General features: G+C 34.4%; 2 protein-coding genes and 1 long non-coding RNA gene across 52 annotated transcripts in view; 2 read left to right on the forward strand and 1 right to left on the reverse strand.

Moving 5' to 3' along the window:
• The window catches only part of mcf2l2 (MCF.2 cell line derived transforming sequence-like 2), a 198,625-nt gene that overhangs the window by 79,127 nt on the left and 92,345 nt on the right, over window positions 1-27,153 (reverse strand). The window lies entirely within an intron of this gene.
• Window positions 1,833-10,883, forward strand: b3gnt5a (UDP-GlcNAc:betaGal beta-1,3-N-acetylglucosaminyltransferase 5a). The gene is made up of 2 exons (NM_198876.1): window positions 1,833-1,945; window positions 8,670-10,883. Exon 2 carries the CDS (start codon window positions 8,959-8,961, stop codon window positions 10,096-10,098), a length of 1,140 nt encoding a protein of 379 aa, NP_942577.1. The 5' UTR covers window positions 1,833-1,945; window positions 8,670-8,958; the 3' UTR covers window positions 10,099-10,883.
• On the forward strand, window positions 12,141-14,415 carry LOC141376543 (uncharacterized). The gene is made up of 2 exons (XR_012387036.1): window positions 12,141-13,226; window positions 13,314-14,415. It is a non-coding gene; the product is annotated as an uncharacterized lncRNA (long non-coding RNA).

Consider the following 27,153-nt stretch of genomic DNA (forward strand, 5'->3'; position numbering starts at 1 on the left):
TGTTTTGTTTGATACTTTCTGGCTCAGCTCTTACTCGATAAATAATTGAAATAATTCAAGTTCACACTTTTCCTCAGAGTAAGGTGGATAGGGAAGAGGTCGTACGACTTCCATTTTGCAGACACATAGTCAATCCATTGTTTAAAACACTAGGTAAGAAGTGAACGCCATCTGTGTATTTATTTTGTTTCATATAGTTCAGTAATCAGTATAGGAAAGATTATGGCGCTGAACACTTTTCTTTTTCATTTTATGCTTCTAGCGAGGTAAGGGGTTTGTTTATGAGTTAGATTTGTTTTGTTATATTTATTTCTTTGGCTTGGCTTTACTAGTGTCCCCTTACTCTTGAGTTGACCTAATTTTGTTTGATACTTTGTTTTAATTTGCTACTTTCTTATTATTATTGTAAATATTTCTTCTTTTTGTGTATTTATATATATATATATATATATATATATATATATATATATATATATATATATATATATATATATATATATATATATATATATATACTGTATATATATATATATATATATATATATATATATATATATATATATATATATATATATATATATATATATATATATATATATATATACACATACATACAATTACTCTGATTTCACTTTTTTGTACATTAAATCTCTTTTGTTGGCAATTTTGTTGTTTGTGTCTTCTGCTTGCGCCCATCACCTGTGAAAGTACCACATCTTTTAAATGTTATTACTTTTACCCCAGACTAACATCAAAGAGGTTGTAACATTAATAAATTATATGGTTGTTAGACTGTTGCACTTTTTTGTGTTGTTAATATGCTCGAGTTTAAATAGGTCTATTGTTGTGTGCGCAACGATTGTATATTTATAACCACCTCAGAGGAATTTGGGGGTCGTGAATCAGTGGCATTGTCATTTTAGGGGTCGCGGGTTGAAGAGTTTGGAAACCCCTGGTCTACAGAACAAACCAGTGTTATATGATCACTAATTACCCCAACTTGCCTAGTTAACCTATTTAACCTAAGTAAGCATTTAAATGTCACTTTAAGCTGTATAGATGTGTCTTGAAAAATATCTAATCAAGTATTATTTACTATCATCATGGCAAAGATAAAACAAATCAGTTATTAGAAATGAGTTATTAAAACTATTATGTTTAGAAATGTGTTGAAAAAAAATCTTCACTCCATTAAAAAGAAATAGGAGGGCTAATAATTCTGACTTCAACTGTACATATGAATACTAATATCTTGAAAAACATCTAGTAAAATATTATGTAGTCATCATGCCAACGATAAAATAACTCCTTTATTAAAAATTAGTTATTAAAACTATTATGTTTATACTGTAAATGTGTTGAAAGAAATCATTCCATTAAACAGAAATTGGGGGAAAAATAAACAAGGGGCTAATAATTCTGATTTCAACTGCATGTCAATAGTCACTGTTAACACTTACAGTAACAAGTTTGTAGGTGCAATTCACTAACAAATACTTCACCATGTCTAAACTCCAAATTTCAACTCAATTTGTTAACTACCTCTCATGCGCAAGCCGCTAAAACACCCCTGCAGGAATTAGATTTTATTTTATCCTAACCATTTCTCCTCTATTACAGACCAAGGCAGATGAATTACATTTATTGTCCCGAGGAGGTGCATACTCCTTATTTGAATCAGATGACTTAAATTCCACGTCCCTATCAGAGAAGTCTCTCTTTTCACAGTTTGTTCATATGATAAAGTTGGCCAATCCCATGTAAAGGGATGTACTTTCCTCCTCCCACCCCAACACTCCCTTTCAAATACAAGCTCCGCTAGTAGTTGCACTTCTGCTTTCAGTCCTTCCACAACAACTGAAATCCAGGGCTTTGACAACAACAACAACAAAAAAAAAACACTTCTACATTTGAATTACATCATGGATGGGCTACGGTCTCAATGGTGAGTCATTTATTTAGAGTTCACTTAAAAGTTTTAGCTTAGAGTTTGTTTTAACTTCTCAAAGCCAAGTACAAAATGTCTTTCCACTGGTATGTCAAGCATTAGAGTCCTCATGCTAAATTTACACTGCAACTGTGGAGTTTGAGTACTGAATGTAAGTTCTTTCCCATGAAATAAGTCACATGATTAGATGTGCTATTTTAAAAATAGTTTAGTTGAGGAGTTTCTCATAAAAGAGTGTCTCTTAAGAGACTATCATGGAAATTTTATGATATTTAACCAATGTCAAATATGAGAAACATTTGCTGATAACACTGCAAGATAGAAAGATTAGAGTGATCGCTGAGATAAAGTGGATTAAACTTAATTTAATTTAATTCAAGGGAGTTTTGAAATCATTGAATGACTTTATATGTTAGACAAAGTTGGTGAGGTATTCAGAAAAGTCATATGCGAGGTGAATAAAGGTAGCAAACTAGATTCATTTACTTTTTTTGATGTATAACGAAACACACATTCTTTTTTTTTTTTTTTAAATATATGTAAATTTAATATTGTTATTATTAAAGTGATTGCTCGATAAAGAACTGCAAAAAAAAAGAAGATCTTTCTTAAAGCTTTCATGTTTCTGGCCAAAATATCAAACAATTCTTAAATCAAGAAGCATTTTATAGATAAGTAAAAAAAAAATGTTTTATTTTCAGAAATAATGAGTAAAAATTATATGTGTTTTTCCTTAAAACAAGCTCAATAATCTACCACTGGGATAAGTCAATTAAAAGGTTTTGGGTTTGAAATAAGAATATTTTCGTAGCGCCATTTAGAGATCTTTTTCTTACCCCATTGTAAGATTATTTTAAGTAAAAACATTATTCCTGAAACAAAACAATTGATAAAATTATATTAATATAAATACATAAAATGCTTCTTGATTGAAGAATTGTTAAATATCTGAACTAGAAATGAGACGGACAACTCAAAGCAAGAAAATTATCTTTTGCAGTGTAATGACTTCCACTTTTAGACACGTTTTGATTAAAATAGGGTGAGAAAAAGGGGCCGGTTGCTAACCATAGCCTACTGCGAAACTGAATAACTGCACAGCCCGGCTGGTGTGAGCAGGTGATCCAGTTTGACAGATGATCCCTGCTGCTCCGGGAACTCGACTGGTTTAGGGTGTGTGATATTGTGACTTTCATTGTTGTTGTGTCGCGCCTTTTGAGTCGATTTTCTGCTGTAATGATCTTTTGGTGGCTGTGAATGTTTTGTACAGCACTCAGCAGATCGGCTTGTTCGGTGGTTTAAAGCCTGCCTTTATTCAACGTAGCGCTGAGTTGACGATTGCTTTCATTCACTAGATCGATTCGTGAGCGGGTTTCCCCCTTCATGGTCAAGGTTTTGAATGAGGTCTCGCAGCAACTGCGGTAAACAGCCTGCATTTGTGAAAGAGGAATGCTGTTATGAAAGCAAAAAGCTGGAGTATAGACAGTAACACTTTATTTAAGGACAATTTTGTATTAACAGACAACTAAGACTTTTAGCTTAATCTGTTTACTGCTTAGTAATTGTTAGTGAGGTACAATTCCTTCATGTTGTCCCAACTTAAAGTTAAATAAATGGTTTTACAAATTTAAGTGAATTGAACATAAAACATTTAAGTTGTACCCCAAAAAAGTGAATAAATTTTTCAGTGAATAAATTTGGGAATGTAAAACAAGATCTTAATTTATTAGTACTAATGTATATTATTAATAAGCCAGTAATTAATGATGGGGATTGGTACTAAATTAAAGTGTTACCAGTCATGACTGACATGATTTAAACAAATATATACTGTACACTTGGCAAATATAAATATATGTAGCATAAAGTATTTATTTTAGTACATATATCTATATAAAATACATACCGTTAATATTTATGGCAACAGTTGTGCAATTATATGCAATAAAATGAATATGTTTTTTCAATACAGACACATTAATTGAATCAAAAGTGACAGCTTAAAAAATATATTAATATTTTAAATCTTTTAAAAGTCATATTCATTAAATGTTTGCAACAAAATAAACAAAGAATTTTATTGAACGTGCATTCGAACGTATATTTTACGTATATCTTAAACAAACGCTGTTCTTTTGATATTTCTATTAATCAAATGGATCACATTTTGCAATATGGTTTCATTAGTTAATGTTAATTATTAAATTCCCAAGCATGAACTAATAATGAATAATATTTGTGCAGCATTTATCAATCATCAACAGATTTGCTCTTCAGTGTTTGGACTTTCAGCAGTGAAAATTAAACTACACTGAACTGAACGAAACTGAACTTCAACCCTGAAAACTGAACTGACACAGTTTCAATTTACTAGATCTTTATGTAAAGCTGCTTTGACACTATCTATCATAAAAGCGCAATAGAATTAAAGATGAATAGAATTTAATTGAATTATAGTTAAACAATACTAATGCGTTATACAAATCCACATTCCTACTTGTTAACATTAGCTAATGCACTGTGAGATAACCAACTAACAATGAAAACTTTCTTTGCATGAACTAAAGTCAAAAGAAGACGAATCAACACTTTAAAAAGTTTATTGTTCTTTGTTTGTTCATGTTAGTGAATACATGAACTAACACCAACTAATAGAACCTTTTTAAAACAATATTAGAGATGTAATAAAAGTAAATATTTTTATTCGAGATGGACACTAACTCAAACAAAATTGACAGTAAGTCTTACAAAGGGTTTATATTTTAAATAAATGCTGATTTCCTTTTTGTGAAGTTTTTATTCATTGAATAATCATTGATAATGGCTTCAAAAAAGTCTGACGGGATATTTTGAAGCAGTTTTAATAGCATGACATTTAAAAGTGTTTAAACGAGGTCGTGGATGGATGGATGGATGGATGGATGGATGGATGGATGGATGGATGGATGGATGGATGGATGGATGGATGGATGGATGGATGGATAGACAGATAGATAGATAGATAGATAGATAGATAGATAGATAGATAGATAGATAGATAGATAGATAGATAGATAGATAGATAGATAGATAGATAGATAGATGATAGATAGATAGATAGATAGATAGATAGATAGATAGATAGATAGATAGATAGATAGATAGATAGATAGATGGATAGATGGATAGATGGATAGATGGATAGATGATAGATAGATAGATAGATAGATAGATAGATAGATAGATAGATAGATAGATAGATAGATAGATAGATAGATAGATAGATAGATAGATAGATAGATAGATAGATAGATAGACGGATAGACAGACGGATAGACAGACGGATAGACAGACGGATAGACAGACGGATCCACAGATAGTCAACCAGACAGACAGACGAACGGACGGACATATAGTATTAAGCAAAACTAATTGTCATTTTACACTGAATCCAAAATGTTCGTTCACAATTTTCACACATTCAACACTGACTTCAAGCTGTGTAATCACATTTACACTCGGTCTCCAGAACTTTTTACATTCATTTTCTTTGTGTTTTTCGCATCTATAAAGAGGCTTTAAGAGGTGTTTGGGCAATTCAGAGCCACTGTAGAAAGTCAAAATCCAGAATGCGGTCACTTGCAGCATGCGGAGCACATTATTACAAACAAGAGCGTATATAAACATAGATATATAGCTATATATATATATATATATAGCTGTAGACTGCTGTATGCTGCTTTCAGAGCCTGCTAGTGTACTTCCTTTCCCATGCAGCTGTTTGTCAATTGTGTGTGTGTTCATACCGACAGTATGTCACCAATCTCTGTTCAGAATTTGTTTATGGAAATTTGTGTTGTGGTTGCTGTATAGGTCACAAGCAAGGTATCAAAGTGCTCATTTCCTTAACTTAACTTAGCATTTCGGCAAAATGATGCACAGGTGAACTCTTCTTCTTCTGCGTGCAGCGCAATATTTCCTCTTTCCTCTTCTTTTTTTTTTTTTTTTGAAAAAGAGAGAGGAGAACAAAAGCATCACTGACTGAATTGAATTGCTTTTTTGTTTTTTTCCACAGTTAATTATTTAATATGCACCACACTCGGTGTGGAAGATTTCTGTGAGAGACGCGTTTCAAATATGAATACAAAAAAAATTAATTCTGAATAACAGTATGCAAAGGCATTACCAGTTAAATGGACTTAGGCAAGGGGCTTTGAACGATTAATATTTAGGTTAATGATAATTAACAGGGCATGTACAGTGACTAAGAAAAATAACAGACCATTAATGATGAGTAGACAGTGTGTGCAAGATTTTAGGAAACAGTACAAGTAGACAAACTGTAAAGCAGCAAAAGGTAAATGTCTTCTGTGGGAGTTTAAATTAGAAATTTTGTCGGTTAGAGAGTCTCATTTATAAGTGTGGCTTGGCACAAACTAGGTGTGAAAACAGATTTAACTTCAATATTAACTTCATTGAACTACTGTACATAACCATAAAGGCAATAATACTACATTAAAATGTACTGAAGTGCATTCACTTTTAGAAAGGTTTCTAATCAAAGCTTTATAAATGACAGCCTTTTGATGTTAGAACATTCTGCTAAAGTATAAAATAGTTATTTTAATAATTTAATTAGCAAGCTGCAAAATGGTTTGAAGATCTATTCCATAGCTTTAAAACTCCAGTAATCAGAAATGTTCATCTCAGATCATTTCAAGTTTAGGTAAACTTCAGGATTTCAGCATGCTCAAATACTACTGTATGTTCAGTATAGCGTCTGCTACTTCCTTCCATCCTTTATTTTAGTGTTGCGCTCTATTAGATTACTTAAAGGCATAGTTTATCTAAACACAATAGTGAAAAGTAACAAATTATGAATATTTAAATTACTGTAATTGAGTAGCATTTCCTCAGGAATTGTAATTTACAAAGTAGTTTTAAAAATGTGTGCTTTTACTTTCCCTTGAGTACATTTTTAGTGTTGTATCGGTAGTTTTACGCCACTATTTTTTCTTCAAACTGCAGTCACTACTTTATTTTTTTCTTGTCTGGAGATTGGCTGAACAGAAAAATCAGTCATGTGATACCTGTCCAATCAAATTGCAAATAGAAAGTAATTCGTGTCATACTGAACTTCCCCAAGACATGGGCACTTTATAAATGCAGCAAACTGTTTGGAAGCATTAAAAATGTCCAAGAAGATGTTCAAAATCTTGCACTAAATGCACTACAGAATGTTACGTTTACACACACACTTTCAAAAGTGATTCTTTTTACTTATACTCTGAGTAATATTTACAACAGGTACTTTTACTCTATTTGTAACCATTTTGGGCAAGTAATGGTACTTTTACTTGAGTATGTTTTTTTTTGTACACTGACAAAAATAAATTAAAAAAAAAATCTACGTAACAATTTGCACACAAAAAAAATTCAAGTAAATTTTACAAACTTATATCAGGTACAATTAAATTGTCAATATCATGTAAATTTTACTTAATTTAATTAGGAGTGTTAGGATAAACGTTAAGTAAAAGTTAATTGATTATCTTTACTTTTGAGACTTTATTTATTTAAATGAACCAAGTGATGTCATTTTTTTTGTTTTAGCAGAAGGAACGTTGCTTTTATCAATTTAAATAAATGTTTTTAGCTACAAATTAGTACATTTGGTGCAAATTGGTTTAATTAAGGCACACATTTCCACTTGAAATGTGTTATTTCACTTTATTTTAAGCAAATTTATTTAGCAAGAACAAATTTACTTTATAAATGCTTACTGATATCAGCGCTATAGTATTAGCACAGCTATGATATTCTGAGTGAAGCGTCAAACATTAATGCTGATAATAAAAATGCCAAGACCCAAAGCATCTTCTTAATCTACAAACTAATGACAGTTAAACTCTAACAAGTCTTTCTCTCAAATTTAAACAACTAAGATTGCTTTTATTTAAAAAAAAAAAAAAAAACACAACTTTATTTTAAATGAATCCCTTGCAAAGCATGATCGGGAACTATCCATTATGACAAATCCATTATTAAAACTTACTTAATATTACTAGGTTTGCAATTATTAGAAAATATTAAGAGTAAATATATAATAATATTTAACTCTTTCCACTCATTTCACTTCTTACATGAAGTAAATGTTTAAATATTAAATATGTACTTACAAAATTCTAGTTATCATTGACACTTAATATTATAATTTAAAAATTATGAGAGTCAATTTATTAGAATTGACTACAATAAAAAGTAATTTCCTTCATTGTACTCTTTCCAAATGTTTCCTTGCCTAAACATTTAAATTGAATCACTATTAACTCACCCTTGAGTGGTTCCAAACCTTTATGATTTTTTCTTCTGTTGAACACAAAACAATATACTTTGAATACAGCTGAAACATGTAACCATAGACTTCCACAGCACAAAAAAAAAAAAAACTGCTGTAGATGTCAATGCTTACAAAAAAGAATTTATTTTGTGTTTGACAGAAAAAAAAGAAGCTCACAAAGGATTGATAGTGGGTGAGTAAATGATACCTGTCTTTTGTCTATTCTCAGTAGCTTTCTCAAGCCTCAATGATTATTAAACTGTATTATTATTAGTTTTAAAAACTTTAGGACATCCAAAAAGTAACTCAAAGAAGTTATCTGAATAAATCACTACAATAAATCATGCTTATATTCAGCGCCTCTACTCTTTTTTTAAAAATCATTTTCTTCTATATTTACAGAGCCCAAATGCAGTGTTGACACAACCCAGCAGAGCGTCTTCACTTCAAAAGCAAGTTAAGCCAGACATTTGTTATTTTTCTTTTGCAAAAAGAGAGAAAAAAAATGGACACAAAGAGGAAAATGCTTTGGGTAAATGCGTACGGCAGGCCCACACATGTACACTGAGATGACTACGATGGAATTCAGGCAAACAGTTTCCTGGAAAATCATCGTGAGCGGCACATCTGGAGCGCATTATTGGACTTGACAAGAGAGAAGGGTGTTTGAGAGTGCGTGTGGCTTAACAGAATGTTCATGAATTGCAGAAGGGTGAAAAAATGGCATTTCCTCCAGCTTCTCTCGATGTGCTGTGTCATGTCAGTCCTTATGGTTTGCTGGGAGCACGTGGACCATCACGTAGTGAGCCATGTGAAATCCTACTCCTACCGCTACCTAATCAACAGCTACGACTTCATCAACAAGAGCCTCAGCGTCAGCCCGGAGGAAGCCGCCCGGTTTGGTAGCTTCCCGTATTTGCTTGACCGCAGGGACGTTTGTAAAAACAAAGACGTCCTGCTTTTGCTCTTTGTCAAGTCTTCTCCAGGAAACTTCAAAAGGCGGCAGGCCATACGTTCCACTTGGGGCAACGAGTCCTATATTAGTCAGGAACTCGGTGTTGTCGTCAAGGTAGTGTTTGCTATGGGAGTTCGCCCTGACCGATCGGGACATAAAACAATGCAGAGGGAACTGCGCAAGGAGCACATGGCCCACCATGACCTGATTCAACAGGACTTCCTCGACACATTCCACAACCTCACTGTGAAACTGCTGCTTCAGTTCCGCTGGACGCACGAAAACTGCGCACATGCCCACTTCCTTATGAGTGCAGACGATGATGTCTTCATCCATGTGCCTAACCTAGTGCACTACCTCCAGGAGCTTAAAAGTCAGAACGTACGCAACCTCTGGGTCGGCCACGTTCATAGGGGGGCACCGCCTGTTCGGAAGCGGGACAGCAAGTATTATATGCCATTTGATATGTATCAGTGGTCCTCCTACCCAGATTACACTGCTGGCGCCGGGTATGTCGTTTCTGGCGACGTGGCAGCCAAAATCTACCAGGCCACGCAGTCTCTAAACGCCTCAATGTATATCGATGACGTCTTCATGGGCATCTGTGCCATCGCTGCGGGCGTCTCGCCTCAGGAACATGTTTACTTCTCGGGTGAGGGGAAAACGCCCTATCACCCGTGCATCTACGAAAAGATGATCACCTCTCACGGACACGAAGGCGATATCAGGTACCTGTGGAAGGCTGCGACCGGCCCGCAGGTAGAAGGCATTTCATCTGGATTGTTGGGGAAGTTGTATTGCGCAGCTGTGAAAATGACGCTGCTTTGTAAGCCGTACTTTACGAACACGTATTCATGCATGGCAGCTTTTACATGATGCACTGTGAGATCTATGAAGTCCGAGCAGTATTTGCGTTTTATTTTTCTTTCCTCGTTTACTTTTGCTTTAAATGTTAAATAGTCATTTCTTAATATTGATGGAAGCAATGCGACATAAGCATTTGTTTAGCACTGTTGCATTTCTATTTATTTATTTGAATGTACAGCAAATGAATCCTACAGCAAAAGAGCTGCAATGGGATGGAAATATGGTGCGTTCCGAATGTATGTCTTCAACAATACATGGATCTCACAAAACTCCTCAAGTTCACACTTCTGATTCGAACAGTTAAATTAACAGCTAATATTTGACATGTTTCCGTGAAATCTATCTGTGCTCAGCTTTAGCAAACTGTGAGTTTCAGTTCTTGCATATTGTGGAGGCGTAAATTAGATGCTCCAAATTTGAAGTGAGGTGTGGATGCTGTTGAAGAATGTGCTGGAAAAATCTGCAACATTTTAAATGTCAAACCTCTGCTTGAGCTTTTCAAACAAGTGGGCATTTTAAGGAACTGATACAAACTGGTGCTATAGACCTGTAAAGTAGAATTTGACAATTTATATCTGGAACAGTGAAACTAAACCTATTGAGACATATTTGATTGTGACATTGTGATCCTCATGACATCTGAAGATTTTTTTAATGTCAACCCAATGCAAAACAATCTCATTCACTGCACTGTAATATGAAATATTTAATATAAAAAGAATTGAAGTATATGAGAATTATCAATGCAAATAATAAAAATCGCAGCAGGTTGTTGCTGCAAGAGGAGTGAGTTATGTTGATTCAGTATGTTTTGTTCTTTACAAACAATATTGCCAAAATAAAATAAAAAAGTACACTGCAATTAATGCTATTTTTTTATATTGTTCGCAATTAAAAACAAACAAACATAAAAAAACACAAAATTTTTCATTTCATAATTTTGCTTTATTTTGTTTTTTATAATTTTCAGATTATATTGAGATTCAATAGTTTTTAATTATTTGTTTGTTTGTATGTTTATTTAACTTATTCCTCTTCTTCTTGGTCAGCATGTCACAATGCTATTGGAATGATTTCTGGATCATTTGACACTGAAAACTGGAGTAATAATGATGGAAATACTTCTATAAATATCAGGAATTTATTAAATTAGAAATTGATCTAAAATCTCAGATCAAACAAAGATCATTGCAATTTTTTAAAAATGCAGTTTGAGTCCTTTGATCCTTTTTTTTTTTACTATATACCATAGACAATGCCAATTTGCAAAAGAAAAGAAAAAAGAAAGTTTTGTCCGTAAATTTTGTGGCAAAAAATCCTACACTTACAAACAAAAAGTAAAAATAAAAAATAAATAAAATAACATAAAATAAAAAAGGAACTAAAAAAAGTGAAAAACAGAAGCAGTGGCGAATTGGTAGCGACATGCAAATTGTAAATTCTGCCTGTTGTGCAGTCCACTCTTTTTTCTTGTTCTTTGTAGCTTCCTTCAAATTTGCATTTCACTGTTGATTATTATCATGTCATTTGACACTGAAAACTGGAGTAATGATGATGGAAACTCATCTTTAAATAACATAAATAAATTTGATTTTAAATTACATGCAGTGATAGAACTGCTTGTTTGTTTGTTTTTTTGTTGGTTTGTTTGTTTGTTTGTTTGTTTGTTTAAATGAATGCAGGCTTTGTGACTAGAATAAGCTTAATTCAATATACTGTATAAAATGTACTCAATTATTCATTTATTTTACAAAAATATAAGGCTTTTCCATTTACTCACATTAAAACATAATGAAATCCATTCAAGATGAGAGAGCTGACAACTCAAATGTTGACATTAACTTTTATATATATATATATATATATATATATATATATATATATATATATATATATATATATATATATATATATATATATATATATATATATATACATATATTTAATTTAATATTATAAAAAACAATCTAAGTAAAATGAACCTGGCAAAAGAATTATGCATTTAGTTCAGCAAAGTGGAAAACGTAAAACAATTAATGTTATGTAACACACATACACTGAAAATAAATTATAAAAGATGTTTCCACAGTTGAAACCAGAAGTTTACATACACTATATAAAAAGGCAAATAACCATAAAAAAAACAAAACAAAAAAAACTTTTCCCTCTTTTGGGTAAATTTGGATCATCAAATTTGTTTCTGTCATGCTTAATAGGAAAATAATGAGAAATATATTTTTGAGAAATTGTTATAACTTTTCATGAAAGTCAAAAGTTTACATACAATAAGATTAATATGCCTCTGAAAAAGCGCAGATGATTGGTTTTGAAAGTTTCTGATTGGCTAATTGACAACATTTGAGTTAATTGGAGGCACAACTGTAGAACAGTATTTAAGGAAAACCTCAAACACACTGCTTCTTTTTGTGATAACATGGGGAAATCAACAAGCCAAAATCAACAAAAAAGCCAGATTACAACTTCCTAAATTACATAATGAAGAAAGAACATTATGAAAAAATACTGAAGCAACATTTCAAGACATCAGCCAGGAAATTAAAACTTGGCCACAAATGGGTCTTCCAAACAGAACATGACCCTAAGCATACTGCCAACTTAGTTAAAATGTGCTTTAAAGACAACAGAGTGAATGTTTTGGAGAGGCCATCACAAAGCCCTGACCTCAATTCTATAGAAAATTTGTGGGCAAAGTTGAAAAACCTTGTGCGAGCAAGACAGCCAACAAATCTGACTCCATTACACCAAGTCTGTCAGGAGAAATGGGCCAAAATACCTTTAAACTATTGTGAGAAGCTTGTGGAAGGATACCCAAAACATTTAAACAAAGTTATACAGTTTAAAAGCAAAGCTAAAAAAATACCAAGGAAATGCATGTCAACTTTTGACTGTCAAGAAACTAATAAAAAAAAATTCTTATTATTCTGGCATTTAGCAAATATAAATGATTTAGGTGGTCCTAACGGACCTAAAATAGTAAACGTTTAGTATGATCTACCATCAGACTTCTTTTTTTTTTTCAATTTTTTTTCAAATGGTTATGTTCCTTTTTTTAGAGTGTATGTAAACTCCTGGTTTTAACTGTGTGTGTGTGTGTGTGTGTGTGTGTGTGTGTGTGTGTGTGTGTGTGTGTGTGTGTGTGTGTGTGTGTGTGTGTGTGTGTGAGAGAGAGTGTAAAGTAATGGTCTGGGTGTTGTCCCCATTAGATTTAGTGTGTGTATATGTATATACAGTTAAAGCAGAATTATTAGCCCCCCTTTGATCTTTTTTTTTTTTCTTTTTTAATTATTTCCCAAATGATGTTTAACAGATTCAGGAAGCTTTCACAGTATGTCTGTTAATATTTTTTTCTTCTGAAGAAAGTCTTATTTGTTTTATTTCGTCTAGAATAAAAGCAGTAATTAATAAAAAATAAAAAATAATTAAAAATGATTTGCTCTTTTAAGCTATTTTTTATTCAATAGTCTACAGAACAAACCATCATTACACAATAACTTGCCTAATTACCCTAACCTGCTTAGTTAACCTAATTAACCTAGTTAAGCCTTTCAATTTCACTTTAAGCTGTATAGAAGTGTCTTGAAAAATATCTAGTCAAATATTATTTACTGTCATCATGGCAAAGATAAAATAAATCAGTTATTAGAAATGAGTTATTAAAACTATTATGTTTTTTTTTAAGAGAACCATTGAAGATCATTTAGATTTGAGAAACTTAAGAAAATCTTAATCACCTTTTCATGATTTAAGTAAAGTACGATACTGCATGCAGAGGCAGTACAATATCTCAGTTCCTGTATGTCAGAATGCAGTTTGCAATAAACCCACAAACAGCACAGCTTTTAACACAGGTGATCTATACTGAGTTCATCACAGCTGCGCCCATCTACAATTTTAACATGCAAAACTAACAATAACAGTAGATATTTCTTGAAAGACTTTATGAGAAATTTTACAATAATGCTTTTCAGAGAGAGGTTCAAAAACAAGACTTAAGTAATGTTGATTTTTTGCTAACGTTATACTGTATGTGTACCTCAGAGACCATTGCAATGGCTAGAAAATGCAACCACAGATCTGAGAACATTGCAACCAGGCAAGAGAATGGCAATTTGCATAAAAGAAAAAGTGTTTTGTCCCTACATTGTGTAAAAGAAATGCTTACACTTGCAACACACACACACAAAAAAAACAGGAACAAAAAAGTGTAACGATTAAAAACCAGAAGCAGCGGCCAATCTGGCAGTGACAAGCAAACTGTAAACTTAGCCTGTTGTGAAAAAAGAAATTAAAATTATGTTGAAATATGGTGAATGTATAATCCTGAGGTATTAAGTTTCTGATTTTGATTTTGTGGGTAAAAGTTGGTTTGGGTTAATTGGATTTTTTCAGGTAGTTTGGGATCGGTTTAAAAGTTTTATTGGATAATTGGTTTAAAAAAATTATAATAAAATAAAATAACAAAATAAAATGAGATTCATATGAACATCATATGAAATATATGGAGCACATATAAGTGAATTGTGCGGTTTTGGAAAGTTTTCATGATATCTATGATGATCTATGACTGTTGCCCTGGTCACCACTGTTGCAGCTGCTGGTGATTTGTTGAACTGTGGCCCTGCACTCACTTTTAACAATCCTCAGCAGTCTCCTACATGAGTAAGCTATGATCAGCTCATGGCTGGAATGTGGTTCATTCTTTACCCCACTTTTGATGTTTACTCATGTTAAATAACAGTATGTAAAACACAAAATGCTCTTTTCAAGGCCCCATGCATGGTATCACATTTTGTGTTCTTTGTCAAACTCCAATACTCTGCAACTTTTCTTATTCCGACACATGACACTCTACAGCTGATCTTTCAGTGGTATATATAATGTTCTAAGATCTGGACATGATCTGCACAGGTTGCAAGGTTTGCTCATTGCACTAGGCTGTGGGTTGTCATAATAAAATGACTCATCAGTGTAAAAGTAAACAGTTAATGCGATAAATGTACCAAAATTATGCTACCTGCATCTGCCCACTATAATAACACTAATAAACTTGATAGATTTTTTTTTTAACCAAGCCTAAACAACAAGCCCATAATAAACACACATGATGCATAAATGATGATGCATTTGCTGTCCATGGATTAGTGCGAACTGTAAACATATCAGCTTACTGGTATCAAATCTGACCCACTTCTGGGGAATGGTGAGGCTTTGGTGGGCTGGAGGTGGAAATCCTCCCTTGGGCCACCTGACCTTGATTTTTTTGCATGCTTACAGCTGGCAGCAACAAACATATCATGCGTGTAGAGTATTGAAAGAGTCAAACTGGGAAAACAAGTGTCTTTATAATATGTTTAGAATCTCAATCCGCTTGTTAAGTGTGACGTCACGCGAAGCGGCTTCTGGGTCCAAGCGCTCTATTCAACTGAATGGGAAGACTCATGAAATGGTAATAATAAACGTTTACAAAGCGATTTAATACTTTCGAAAATCACGATCGCAATATACAGTTGAAGTCAGAATTATTAGCCCCCCTGAATTATTCACCCTCCTGTTTATTTTTTTTCCCAATTTGTATTTAATGGACAGAAGATTTCTTCCACACATTTCTAAACATAATAGTTTTAGTTACTCATTTCTAATAACTGATTGATTTTATTTTTGCCATGATGACGGTAAATATTATTTTACTAGATCTTTTTCAAGACACTTCTACACAGCTTAAAGTGACATTTAAAGGCTTAACTAGGTTAATTAGGTTAACTAGGCAGGTTAGGGTAATTAGGCAAGTTATTGTATAACAATGGTTTGTTCTGTAGACTATCTGAAAAAAAATTTGCTTGAAGGGGCTAATAATTTTGTCCCTAAAATGCTTTTTAAAAAATTTAAAACTGCTTTCATTCTAGCCGAAATAAAACAAATAAGACTTTCTCTAGAAGAAAAAACATTATTAGACATACTGTGAAAATTCCCTTGCTCTGTTAAACATAATTTAGGAAATATTTAAAAAAGAAAGAAAAATTCAAAGGGGGGTTAATAATTCTGACTTCAACTGTATATGTCCATGCCTAATATCCAATGGCCAGAAAGTGATTCATTTTTTTATAAATTGTTCCATTTTTGGTATTTGTTATGCAGCAAGCCCAGAGATTGTTGTGTACACTATGATTTTATATAAAATTTACTTTAATGTGTGATATAAAACGTGATCATAAACTAATGATTTCTCCACTCAAATGGCGGCTTGGACCCGGAAACAGTATTACATACGTCACAAACACGTCACCACTTAACAAGCGGATAACAAGAACTATCATAGCTGGTCAGTTAACAACATTAATCATCCTCCATATTTATTTTTATTCTGAAGTCGTGCTTGATTACAAGGGTTTCTGTGCAATCTTGTGTCTGTTGAGTTGCCTGAATTGAACCGTTAGTAGTGTGTGGTGTCTTTGCAGTATTATAAAAATTTTACACATTGGTTGAAACTGTCTTTATGTCTGTTCTCCAACAACGTTAAATTCTAATAAGATTTGAAGGACGCCTAGTGTGTCTCAGGTCTTAGTAATGTATTGTGGCACTGTCAAAGAAATACAGATTCAAAGATCTAATATACTGATACACACAGGATTTCTTTAACTGCTTGAACATACATAACCTACTGTGAACTTTATGTGGGTTTTGAAACTACATTGTGTGAATTCATTAGTATGTAGTATTCAATAGTATTCAACATATGCTGTCTTACATTAAAATTGCTGAGACTTTTATATCAGGATGTTGATATACTTCTAACTGAAAAGGAATACTGAGTAGGGGACGGGGCTTTCTTTTGCAGATCGTTCAAGATTACAAGAACAAACTCATTTTTTTTAGTGGATTGCTTTCATAGATTATTATTTACTTTAAGAGTACCAATATGAGCCAGCAATTTCAACATTGTAAATTTTAATTTCAAGTAGACTTTAAAATGTTTACAAATGAAACTTTCACATTCGTATGAACACGATGGGGATGATGGTTCAAAATCTATTTTTGTTTGTTTGTTGATGCCAAATTATCCAACGAATGAGCTGTTAAGTCTCCACTTTGAGAGTTTTTTTTTTTTTAAAGAGCAGACACAAGAAGTTGAGAAAGATGACAGTCAGGTATTTAGTATAGCTTTGCTGCGATGTTAAAGTCAATATCTTGAGGTCTTTCCTTGAGGTGGTTGCTAGTTAGGCCTACTTTAAAATTTCAAAGTTGATATAAGCTAATGTAACAAAAGTTAGGACAGTTAATACAAACAGACAGGCCGCAGTGGAGAGATCATTAACAGAAGGGCACACTGAAGAAGGACACAATGAAGCAGTTTAAACCTTTGCAAATAAATATTCGTCCAAATTTGTTCAGATTTTATTGTGGGTGCTTTTGGTATTTAAATTTTTTAATTCCTCAGACAGTGGCCTTTGTGATACTAGTGTGAGTGAGTGAGATTCTTTCTTGGGTGTGGTGGTTTAACAAGAAAGTGGAAGGTCTGTAAAAATTGGACTACCACCACAGCTGGAAAAAATCCTAGCGGAAACATGTACTGTATATAAACACACCAGCCTGAGTGAGTTACAAGATGCTGACAAACTAGTTCAACCTGTATTCTCAAAAATGATGTTATGCCTGAGATTAAATGTATGTCATTAGAAACCTATGGTGTGAGTCACAGCTTTGGTGGTGCAATTGTTTCTAATAAAAAGATTTAGGCAATTAAAATGAACGTCACAGGGATGGGCGTTGAATGTGTCAGAATTGTTTGTTTTTTTTTTTTTGTTTTTTTTTACATCTGTGTACATGGCTACTAAGTTTAATGACAATTGATCATACAGAAAAATGTATGATATGGATAAACATGTATTAATAGCAAAGTGGAAAAAATTGACTTGAATTGGATTGCATGTTCTATGGTCAATAAAACCATATTTGTAAGGTAAATCCACCTTTAAGTAAAAGTAAACAGGAGAAAATTAGCATAGTGCCCCCACATGTGAACCAGTCTGTCCTTCCTTTACCTTTGTCATCATTGGAAAGAAGACAATATCACCCTCATAGCCTAACCTAATCAGCATTTGCTCTATTGTCATTATCATGTGAATGACCAGCCTCAAACTCGCCCAACAGGTTTTTGCAGTTTGTGATACAAAAATATTTGAATTAATTGCATTATTGTATGGGTGTGCGTGTATATACACATGACTATTCATATATAAGAATGCTTATCTAAAGTTATAAAAGTTGAAGATAAAAGTATTTGTCTTTTCTGTGTAATGCCAATGTAACCCTGCCAGTCCAACACCACTCAACCTGCTCAGAGCTGGGATTGAACCGGGGACCTTCCGCATGGAAGTCGGTTGCTCTACCAAGGAGGTTAAAGACCATGGCCTCTAGTGTCTGTCACTAGAGCACCTTTTATAGGTCAGAGGAATGAGGTTTACCTGCACAGCACTTCACTAGCTGGCCTCTGCTACACTGCTACCCAATAAACCTCACTTCCATCTGGGTCACGGCACCAATATATCCCAGCGGGTCCTACACCACCCAACCCACTCTGAGCTTGAATCAAACCAGCAAACTTCTGCATATGAGTCAGTTCCTCTTTCAAGGAGACCAAAGACCATGGCCTCTAGCATCTGTTGATAGAGCACCTTTTCGGGTTCAGAGAAGTGAGGTTTACCAGCACAGCACTTCACTAGCTGGCCTCTGCTACACTAATTCAGAAAAATCACTAAAGAAATAATTCTAACTTTCTATTGGAACCTCTGAAACTCGCCATCCACAACGCTGAATGTGAAAGATGTCAACCTGCAGACTCTTCCTTCTTTAGGCCAGTTTTTACTTCTGATATACTGCACATGGATGGTCTGGCGACGTACCTTATCTTTCATACCATGCCTTTTGCTGTAGCCTGACATGAACCCTGACATGCACCTCTTAAAAAATCTAAGTACATGTTGCAGCAACTTGTAGAGCGAGAGATGTGATTGCTCAGTTTGGTAGCAGTGACAAGTGTGGGTGGGGCCAAAAATCATGGGAGAGGAGCTAGCCTAGTAGTGCGAGTGTTAAACTGTCAAAGTTAAGTGTCAAATCCCCCAGGTGTGCTCCAGATGGACACTTTTATTCATTCATTCATTTTCTTGTCAGCTTAGTCCCTTTATTAATTCCGGGTCGCCACAGCGGTTTAGGGTCATGTCTGAGTCCACTACATCCTTTCAGAGGTGCATCCAGCTCTATGAGCTCATAAACTCCTCCAGAAACTTAACCTGGATGACGGAGGCTTTCAGCGGTGCTTCTGACTGAGCCAAGCCGAGTTTGATGAACTGTTGTCGGTGAAGGCTAGAGGATTTCCCTCGGAACACTGACAACAGGTTCTATGTCACAATCACGCCCCCACAAGAGCAAGCTTCTGATTGGTAAACGCGGCGCGAATGTACGCTGAAGTTCAGATTTTTGAATTCGAGAGATTCGCGAGAAACGCTCGTTAAGCGCGTCAAACGCACAAAACGCTAAATATGTAAATCAACATGTAAATCACTCGCGCTTGACGCGCGTGCCACGTCTGGTGTGAACGCAGCATTACAATGTAGATTGTGTCAAAGCAACTTAACATAGAAGTTCTAGTAAACTGAAACTGTGTCAGTTCAGTTTTTATGTGTTGAAGTTCAGTTTAGTTCAGTTCAGTGTAGTTTAAATTTCACAGCTAAAAGACCAAACACTCAAGAGAAAATACATCAATGCACATGTTTAAGACCGAACAACAGGCTTTTTTTTTTTACCTGATGAGAGGCGACATGTGAAACAGTACAAACCAACTAGCCAGAAAAACCCAATAAAGCCATCGGTTTGGTGTTTCCCTGCCCTAAAAGCCTGTAATACACCAAGCTGATGTCAAATGAACAGTGCGCACATACCAACCATACACAAAGCAGTGTTCATCTTCAATTTCTACTGTGCTTTGTCGCTCACCACAGAGGGATTTGCTAGTGCAAATATATCTGATAATCTGATAGCCCATATCATTTGCAAATACTTTAGAAAAGTGATGAATTGACAGCTGGCTTCTTTGTGTTCCCTCTAGACTTGTGTCTCTCTGGTTTTGTCCTTGTGCTATAATCCACTATCTGAACCATAAATTAACACCACTCACTCTTGATGATTCTAAATGCTGAATCGGGCAATTTGTGAGAAACATTAAAAGCAGTACACTTAAGGGGCTACATTTCTTTAAGATCTACAGAGAGAAAAAAAGAAGTTTACAAGTTAACTTGGGTCAACCACGAATACAGCGCCTCCTCATTTTCAGGATCCTTCCGCATCAACTTTAGAATCTCTTCGACCCAGACTTAAGCCTACTAGAGCCTGGTCAACAGGATTCTTCAACACAAACTCTCCAAGGATCCAGTATTCTGAGCATTCCAGCAAAGATTAGAACCACATTACTTTGTGTTCAAGGCTGCAGAAAAACAACCCCTCGGTAGTAACCTCTTTTAGAAATCTGTGTCTAAGTGTTACAAACTATCTAGATGGCAATTCAGAACATGAATTCATGTTCCAAAAAGGACCTTCAATATGTTCATTAAGATCCACAGTACTTTGTTTTAAAGTACTTCTTGAAGTACTTTGTCTTCTTCCCATTGATAGAGTTGAAGTGACTTTGGGGGAAAATGTTGAATAATTGTTGTGCAATATGATATACCAACCAAAGAGGAGACATGCATACCGAATTAACCAAGAGTAAGAAAACCCAGAAAGCAGAAATCTGTGGATTTGTGCCAAATGCCAGCCTTACTGACCCATCCTGATCAAAAGTGTCTCTAATTGGCAGTACTTTTGTATGATTTTTACAGTTTCTATTCTGATTTGCAGTTAAAGTATAAGTTAAAATGTAAAGTCAAATATTAAATAGCAGAGGTGAACCAATACATACCTGAGGTGAATTTACCAGCAAATATTAATCTAAGCAAAAGAAACAGACAATAAAAATAAAAATATAAGCAGTAGAGCTGCACGATTCTGGCTAAAATGAGAATCGCAATTTTTTTGCTTAAAATAAAGATCACGATTTTCTCACGATTCTGTAGATGTAAAATAAAGGTATGGTAAAAACAAACATATGGCACAACATCGATAATAATATCATGTGTAGGTCTACTGGTTTATATAAATAATTCTATTCTACTTATAATAATTCTTATGTTGAATTATGTTTGAAATATATGCTTGCAATCTGTCACATTGGACAATTTAATTCACTGGTAAAATCAGACATTTGCCATTATCAGATTATATTCAACAATATATAGGCTAGAGTAGTTATATTGACAGTGTAAACATTTATTTTTATGCACAATTGTGTGTTCACTATGAAAGAAAAAACATATCAAATGCTTGTCATAATCATAACTCTAAAATGCGATATGATCATTTAAATGAAGTGCACTCTTTCGGTTTTATTTTGACTACTTGTTCATACTTCGCGCGCGGGTCCCAAACGATTGCTCTGTGTCACAAACAGAACATTATTTATTTAACTGTATTACCTGTTACTCGCAACATATGCAGGTTCTGTTCACTAAAGTAGACACGCGTGAGTCTATCATTAAGTGATTTCTCAATTGCGAAAACATCATTATATTAAAACAAAAATGACACTTTTAGATGAATTATACCTTATAAATACAGTATGTGACTTATTCAACATCATTTGGAGGTGTCAATGTCACTGAGCAATGTGTGTGAAACAATGAAAAGACTCGTGCGGCCACCATTTCTTCTCTCCTGAACTTGAAAATATGACTGACAGAATCGTAGAAATGCTAGATTAAGATCGTCTAGGGTGTCGAATCGAGATCGCGATCTTTTAACGATTATTTGTGCAGCTTTAATATGCAGCTACTTAAAGTCTTTACCGCCATCACCAATAGCCGTATTTCGACTGTCTGGCCAGTGCGAGCCAGAGCTTTTATTGGGCCGGGCCAACAACCCTGGAGCTTAAGCAATGAAGCAGAAGCATTTCCACTGTCCAATGGGCCAATAGCCCGCAGCGCCCCCACCCCCCAAATCAAACATCCCACAACCTGCCCAGTTCAGATCCATGCAGATCGGGGAAATACAGCACACCCTCATTATCATCATGAAACGATTAAAATGGAGACAACCGAAACAAGCAAATTACAGCATAATATGTCTATATGCTATATGTCTATATGTCTATAGACCTTTGTATTTTCATTCATTGTATTTGTTTACTCGCCGACCAACTGTTGGCATTGTACATCGACTGGTTTTGCCACAAATAGAGGGATGACCCAGCGGACCATCCATAATATAAAACCACAGAATTTATCCATTAATAACTCCATATAAAACATATTTTAAAACATCCTTATTTCAGTAGACATTGTAGCATTCAGCTTAAATGCGTCAGAGAGACTGAATTTTTTTTTTTTTCTTTTTCTGGGCTATATGACACCTAATGGGTAATTGCCCTTTATTTGAGATAACAAATAATTCATTGAATTGCTGTGGGAATCTCCAAAAGATTGATGTAAACTAGGGGTTTTCAACCCTGTTTCTGGAGATCTACCTTCCTGCAGAGCTCAGCTGCAACAATGATCAAACACACCTGTCTTTAATTATCAATACCTCCTCCTCCAGATCCTACTTAGTTGGTTACGTTGTGTTTCTTTAGGTTTGGAGCTAAACTCTGCAGGAAGGTAGATCTCCAGGAACATGGTTGAAAATCCCTGATGTAAACAATGCCAAATTGAAGCTCTAGCAAGGAACTGATGGTTTTTAATGATGAAACAATAAATACAGTGGCGGATATTGAATATCCCAAAGTGCCAAATCAATTTTATTTATTTTTTTGTTCTGTTGAAACATAATACAAATATTCATAGGTTAAATTAGAGGGAAATACGACTGCCTTATGCTGTATCTCTACGGAGATCACAGTGTAAGCTGCTATTATGGCCCATTGTTTTGCCTGCCAGGTAAACTATCATTAGCAATGTGGCTCAGCACAGCTAATAAAAGACCCCCGTTGCCGAACAGTAGCGTAAAAATACCTTGTTATAAAACATTTTATCAGAGATCATGGCATAGTGTATTCCAGTATATGATGTTGTAATTTACACTAGATATCTGTGATTGACAAAAACAAAAACAACAAGACAACAACTAAACCGCTCACAACAACAAAAACTAACAAACAAACAAAAACATTTTTGGTTATTTGTTAAATTATAATAAGTTCATGCAATTAATCTTAAGTTTTTACTTAAAAAAAAACTAGCAACTTATAACAATTTACAATTAAATCACTTTCATTCATCGCATGCACTTCATTTATGGTCCATTTAGTAGTAGTCAGTCACTGTTGCCTAGTATTTTGTTAATACAACTTAATTTATTACAGTAGTGATTTGATTGTTATTGTTGTGATCACCAGCGATCTGGCAGTTGAGGATCACTGGAGAGCTACACACACGTCACAGTAACAAACTACAACTCCTAGCATGCACCTTGCACACACACAATTTGCAGAGTCTTGTTTTTCCTGTGACACATTTAAAGGTGTATTACCCTGTTTGTGTATTACCATGTTGTTGATTTTTGTCTGGTTAACTGTTTGTTGATTCTTTGCGGCCTGTTCTGACCATTAGTCTGTTTCTAACGTTGTTTTTTCGAGTACCCTCATGCTCCTGTTTTTTCCTGTTCTGACTTATGCCTATCTAAGCTTTATATAAACTGCACATCGATCCTACATCTACATTGTCCAGCATCCTCTGTTACTTTCATAGTCACAGTATACTTATTTGGCTGCTGCCATTTAATAAGAAAATAATCATTTGCCACTCAATCAGAATCTTAATATTAATAAAGCCCAGTTGTCAATTCATTTATTTGATATAATTTTTTTTATTTCTTTCATTATTTGTGTATTGTATACTGGATGTTTTGTTTTTGAATTTATGTATTTATATTTAAATAAGAAGTTTTACCTGTAGTATTTTATTTGCTCGGCTAGTTGTCAAATAGAGAACTGAAGAGGGCTTATAACATCTATGATCCTAGGAGTATAGCAATTTCCTCCTTGAGGATCAACAGACAATTTGTTGCACTGTGTTTACTAAATGAGGTGTTAGCCACTAAAGCGGAGATCCACAGGTCTACGACTGCAAATCAGTATTGCCAATAACCCTGGACATCCCAGATAGCACCCTGAGAAACCAGGATATCTCAGTGGCTCCTCTGGCAGCACTGAATGCGACGTCCTCTGCTGACTCTCTCCTAATTTTTCACGCACTATAGCTCTGGTTCTAGAGTGTTCCTTGGCTCTGGTAAGAGCAAACTGTTGTTTAACTGCCCTTTCACAAAGGGGCAACTGTGTTTTATGCCACTACGATCGTAAGCACTGACACAGGCCTGAAACAGGGTTTATTTATTTCTTGATTCATTTTATATTGACTATTTTTGAGCTTTTCTAAATGAACTGTTGATTTTGCTGAGTTTGAAAAAAGGGAAACGAAAAGCATTATTTTGAAACAAACCTTTATTTCTTTTGTTTGTATATATTTGTTTGTTTAATTGTATTTAAGTAAATTTGGAAAGGTAATTTTGTACCAGATTGATTGTGTTTATTATTTACGTTAATTGGTATCAGGTTATGGGTTTCTTTTTGGGGTTAAAAACTATTTTATGAGAATCCAGGGCCCTTCCCTTGCCATAGGAAAAGGGGTCAACATTAATATCAAAATAAGTTAATATTAAAGGTATGCTATCATGCAACACTTTTGGAAGCTGTTAGGACAGAAATGTGTGTAAGTATAACAAATTGACTGAGTGTGTGTACACATTCAAATTTGAGGGATATAAATGCAACAATTAAAAAAAAAGTCCTGATCTTAGGGTGCTTTCACACCTGTGAATCGATTCAGTTGTTCCGAAACAGAGATTACAAATGTTACATTGTTGCTCTTTGCTCTTAGAGCAGTTTGCTTTCACACTGCAAAGTTTCTAATCGGACCAAAAGAGCTAAAACAAGTCACGTGTGAGTAAACTCTCCTCACACTGGTCAGAGTGTCAGGGTTTATTTTGCAGCGTCCCGCTAAACTGTCAGGAGAAGTGGTGGTTTGGTGGTGATTGACAAGGTGCATGCACGCGCGACGTGTCTGAGGAGAGAGGCTGTGGGGAGGGGTGAGAAGGGTGCGCGACGATGCCTATTTGAGGACCGGGAAGGAGACGCGAGATTACCGGGAGATCATCACTCGTTTGCGGGCATCCGGAGACTCGCGAAACTTCCCGCCCTACTCATAATTCTCTCTTCTTATAGCCGTATGCCTATTACATATCCATAAAACACTGTGATATAACCTCGCTCGGATCGAATCGCTTTCTCACTGCAATCGAACCGCTCCAGGGTTCGTTTCAATCGAGCCAAGACCACCTCACTCATGCAGTCTCGGAGCGATTACTTTGGCGCGGAACAGAGCGCGATTGCCCTGTTCACATATGCCAAACGAACCGCGCTAACTGGGCAAACAAGACAGGTTCCTAAACAAAAGTGTAGGTGTGAAAGCACCCTTAAACTAGGATCCAAATCCCAGGACATGTATACAGTATGTGTGTGCACAGTAAACATTGTAACAGCATTTGTGTTTGGCTCATTTATTGTTGCAGGAAGGTTGAATAAACTCCAGAACAACTAGAAATATTCGTGACGGTGTTTATACAGCCGCTGTCTGTATTCTGCTGTGTTTATCCTGACATCCAACACTGGTTGTCCTTCTCTGAAGCTAAATGTCCTAAGTGTGGGTGGGGAGAACTAGCTCACAGACGCAAAACAGGTACAATTCCCTCTGACCCAAAAATAGACATTTTCAACAGGGTAAATAATAAATAAAATGGATACTTTGACCTAAAACTACACAGATTCATTCTGGATACACAAAATATTTATTTGACCTTTTATATTATCTTCTAAAAAGGGCACTATAAGAGCCCTTGAATGTTAACTACTCAAGAAGGCAACAGTGTCATTAAAATAAGGTTTGAGTTGTTAGAAGAAATTAAATCCCAATTCAAAGTAAATATTACTTGAATATTATTCCAAATATTTCTTACTGGTTATTATTTTCAGTTGAGTTGCTATTTTACAACAAGCTGTCAGCAATATGTAAAATGTGGGGCATTATTAAATGTGCGTAATTACCATGTACGAACCTGGAGTTACTCAGCGCAATTACTGTGAGTTTAGCTAGAGACAAATAAAATTCCAAATGTCTATGCAAATGCATTTGTCACCGGAGAATGTAATTAAAACGGGTTGTTGCGTTTGTTCGAAAAATGACTAAACAGTTTCAGCTGCTGTTTTTTACACATGTTTTTTGTCACATGATTTGTCATTATAATGATTTTAATATGCTGCAAGGTAAGCAAAGACAAATATTAATGCTGCTACTTAATATCTCTAAACAATATCATTGTTATTAACAGTTGGGAAGTAATAAATACTTTTTATTTAGAAAGGATGCATTACATTGTTCAGAAGTGAGATTAAAGATGTGTAATGTTACAAAAATGTATAATAATAATAATAATAAAAAAGAAAAAGAAGAAGAAGAAGAAGAAGAAAAACAGGAAGAAATACTTATGCAACAGTGAAGACTGGGATAATAATGATGAAAATTCAACAGGAATAAATTATATTACAAAAATATATTAAATGATTGACTATTATATTATATTATATTATATTATATTATATTATATTATATTATATTATATTATATTATATTATATTATATCAGTGGTTCTCAGACTGTGGCCAGTTGTGGAGGAATAGCTGAATAAATAAAGTAAAAACAGTGAACACTTTTAACCCTTTAACAAGTATGATAACACCAATATGATCCGTAAATTGATTTTAATAAGCTAAACTTTTTATTTTATTTTCAATGCTCTAATGTTTGTTATGTATTCTATCATTCGAAACTAACTTCCTCCATATATTTG

The sequence above is a fragment of the Danio rerio genome, chromosome 11, assembly GCF_049306965.1.
Source record: "Danio rerio strain Tuebingen ecotype United States chromosome 11, GRCz12tu, whole genome shotgun sequence".
Lineage (NCBI taxonomy): Eukaryota > Metazoa > Chordata > Actinopteri > Cypriniformes > Danionidae > Danio > Danio rerio.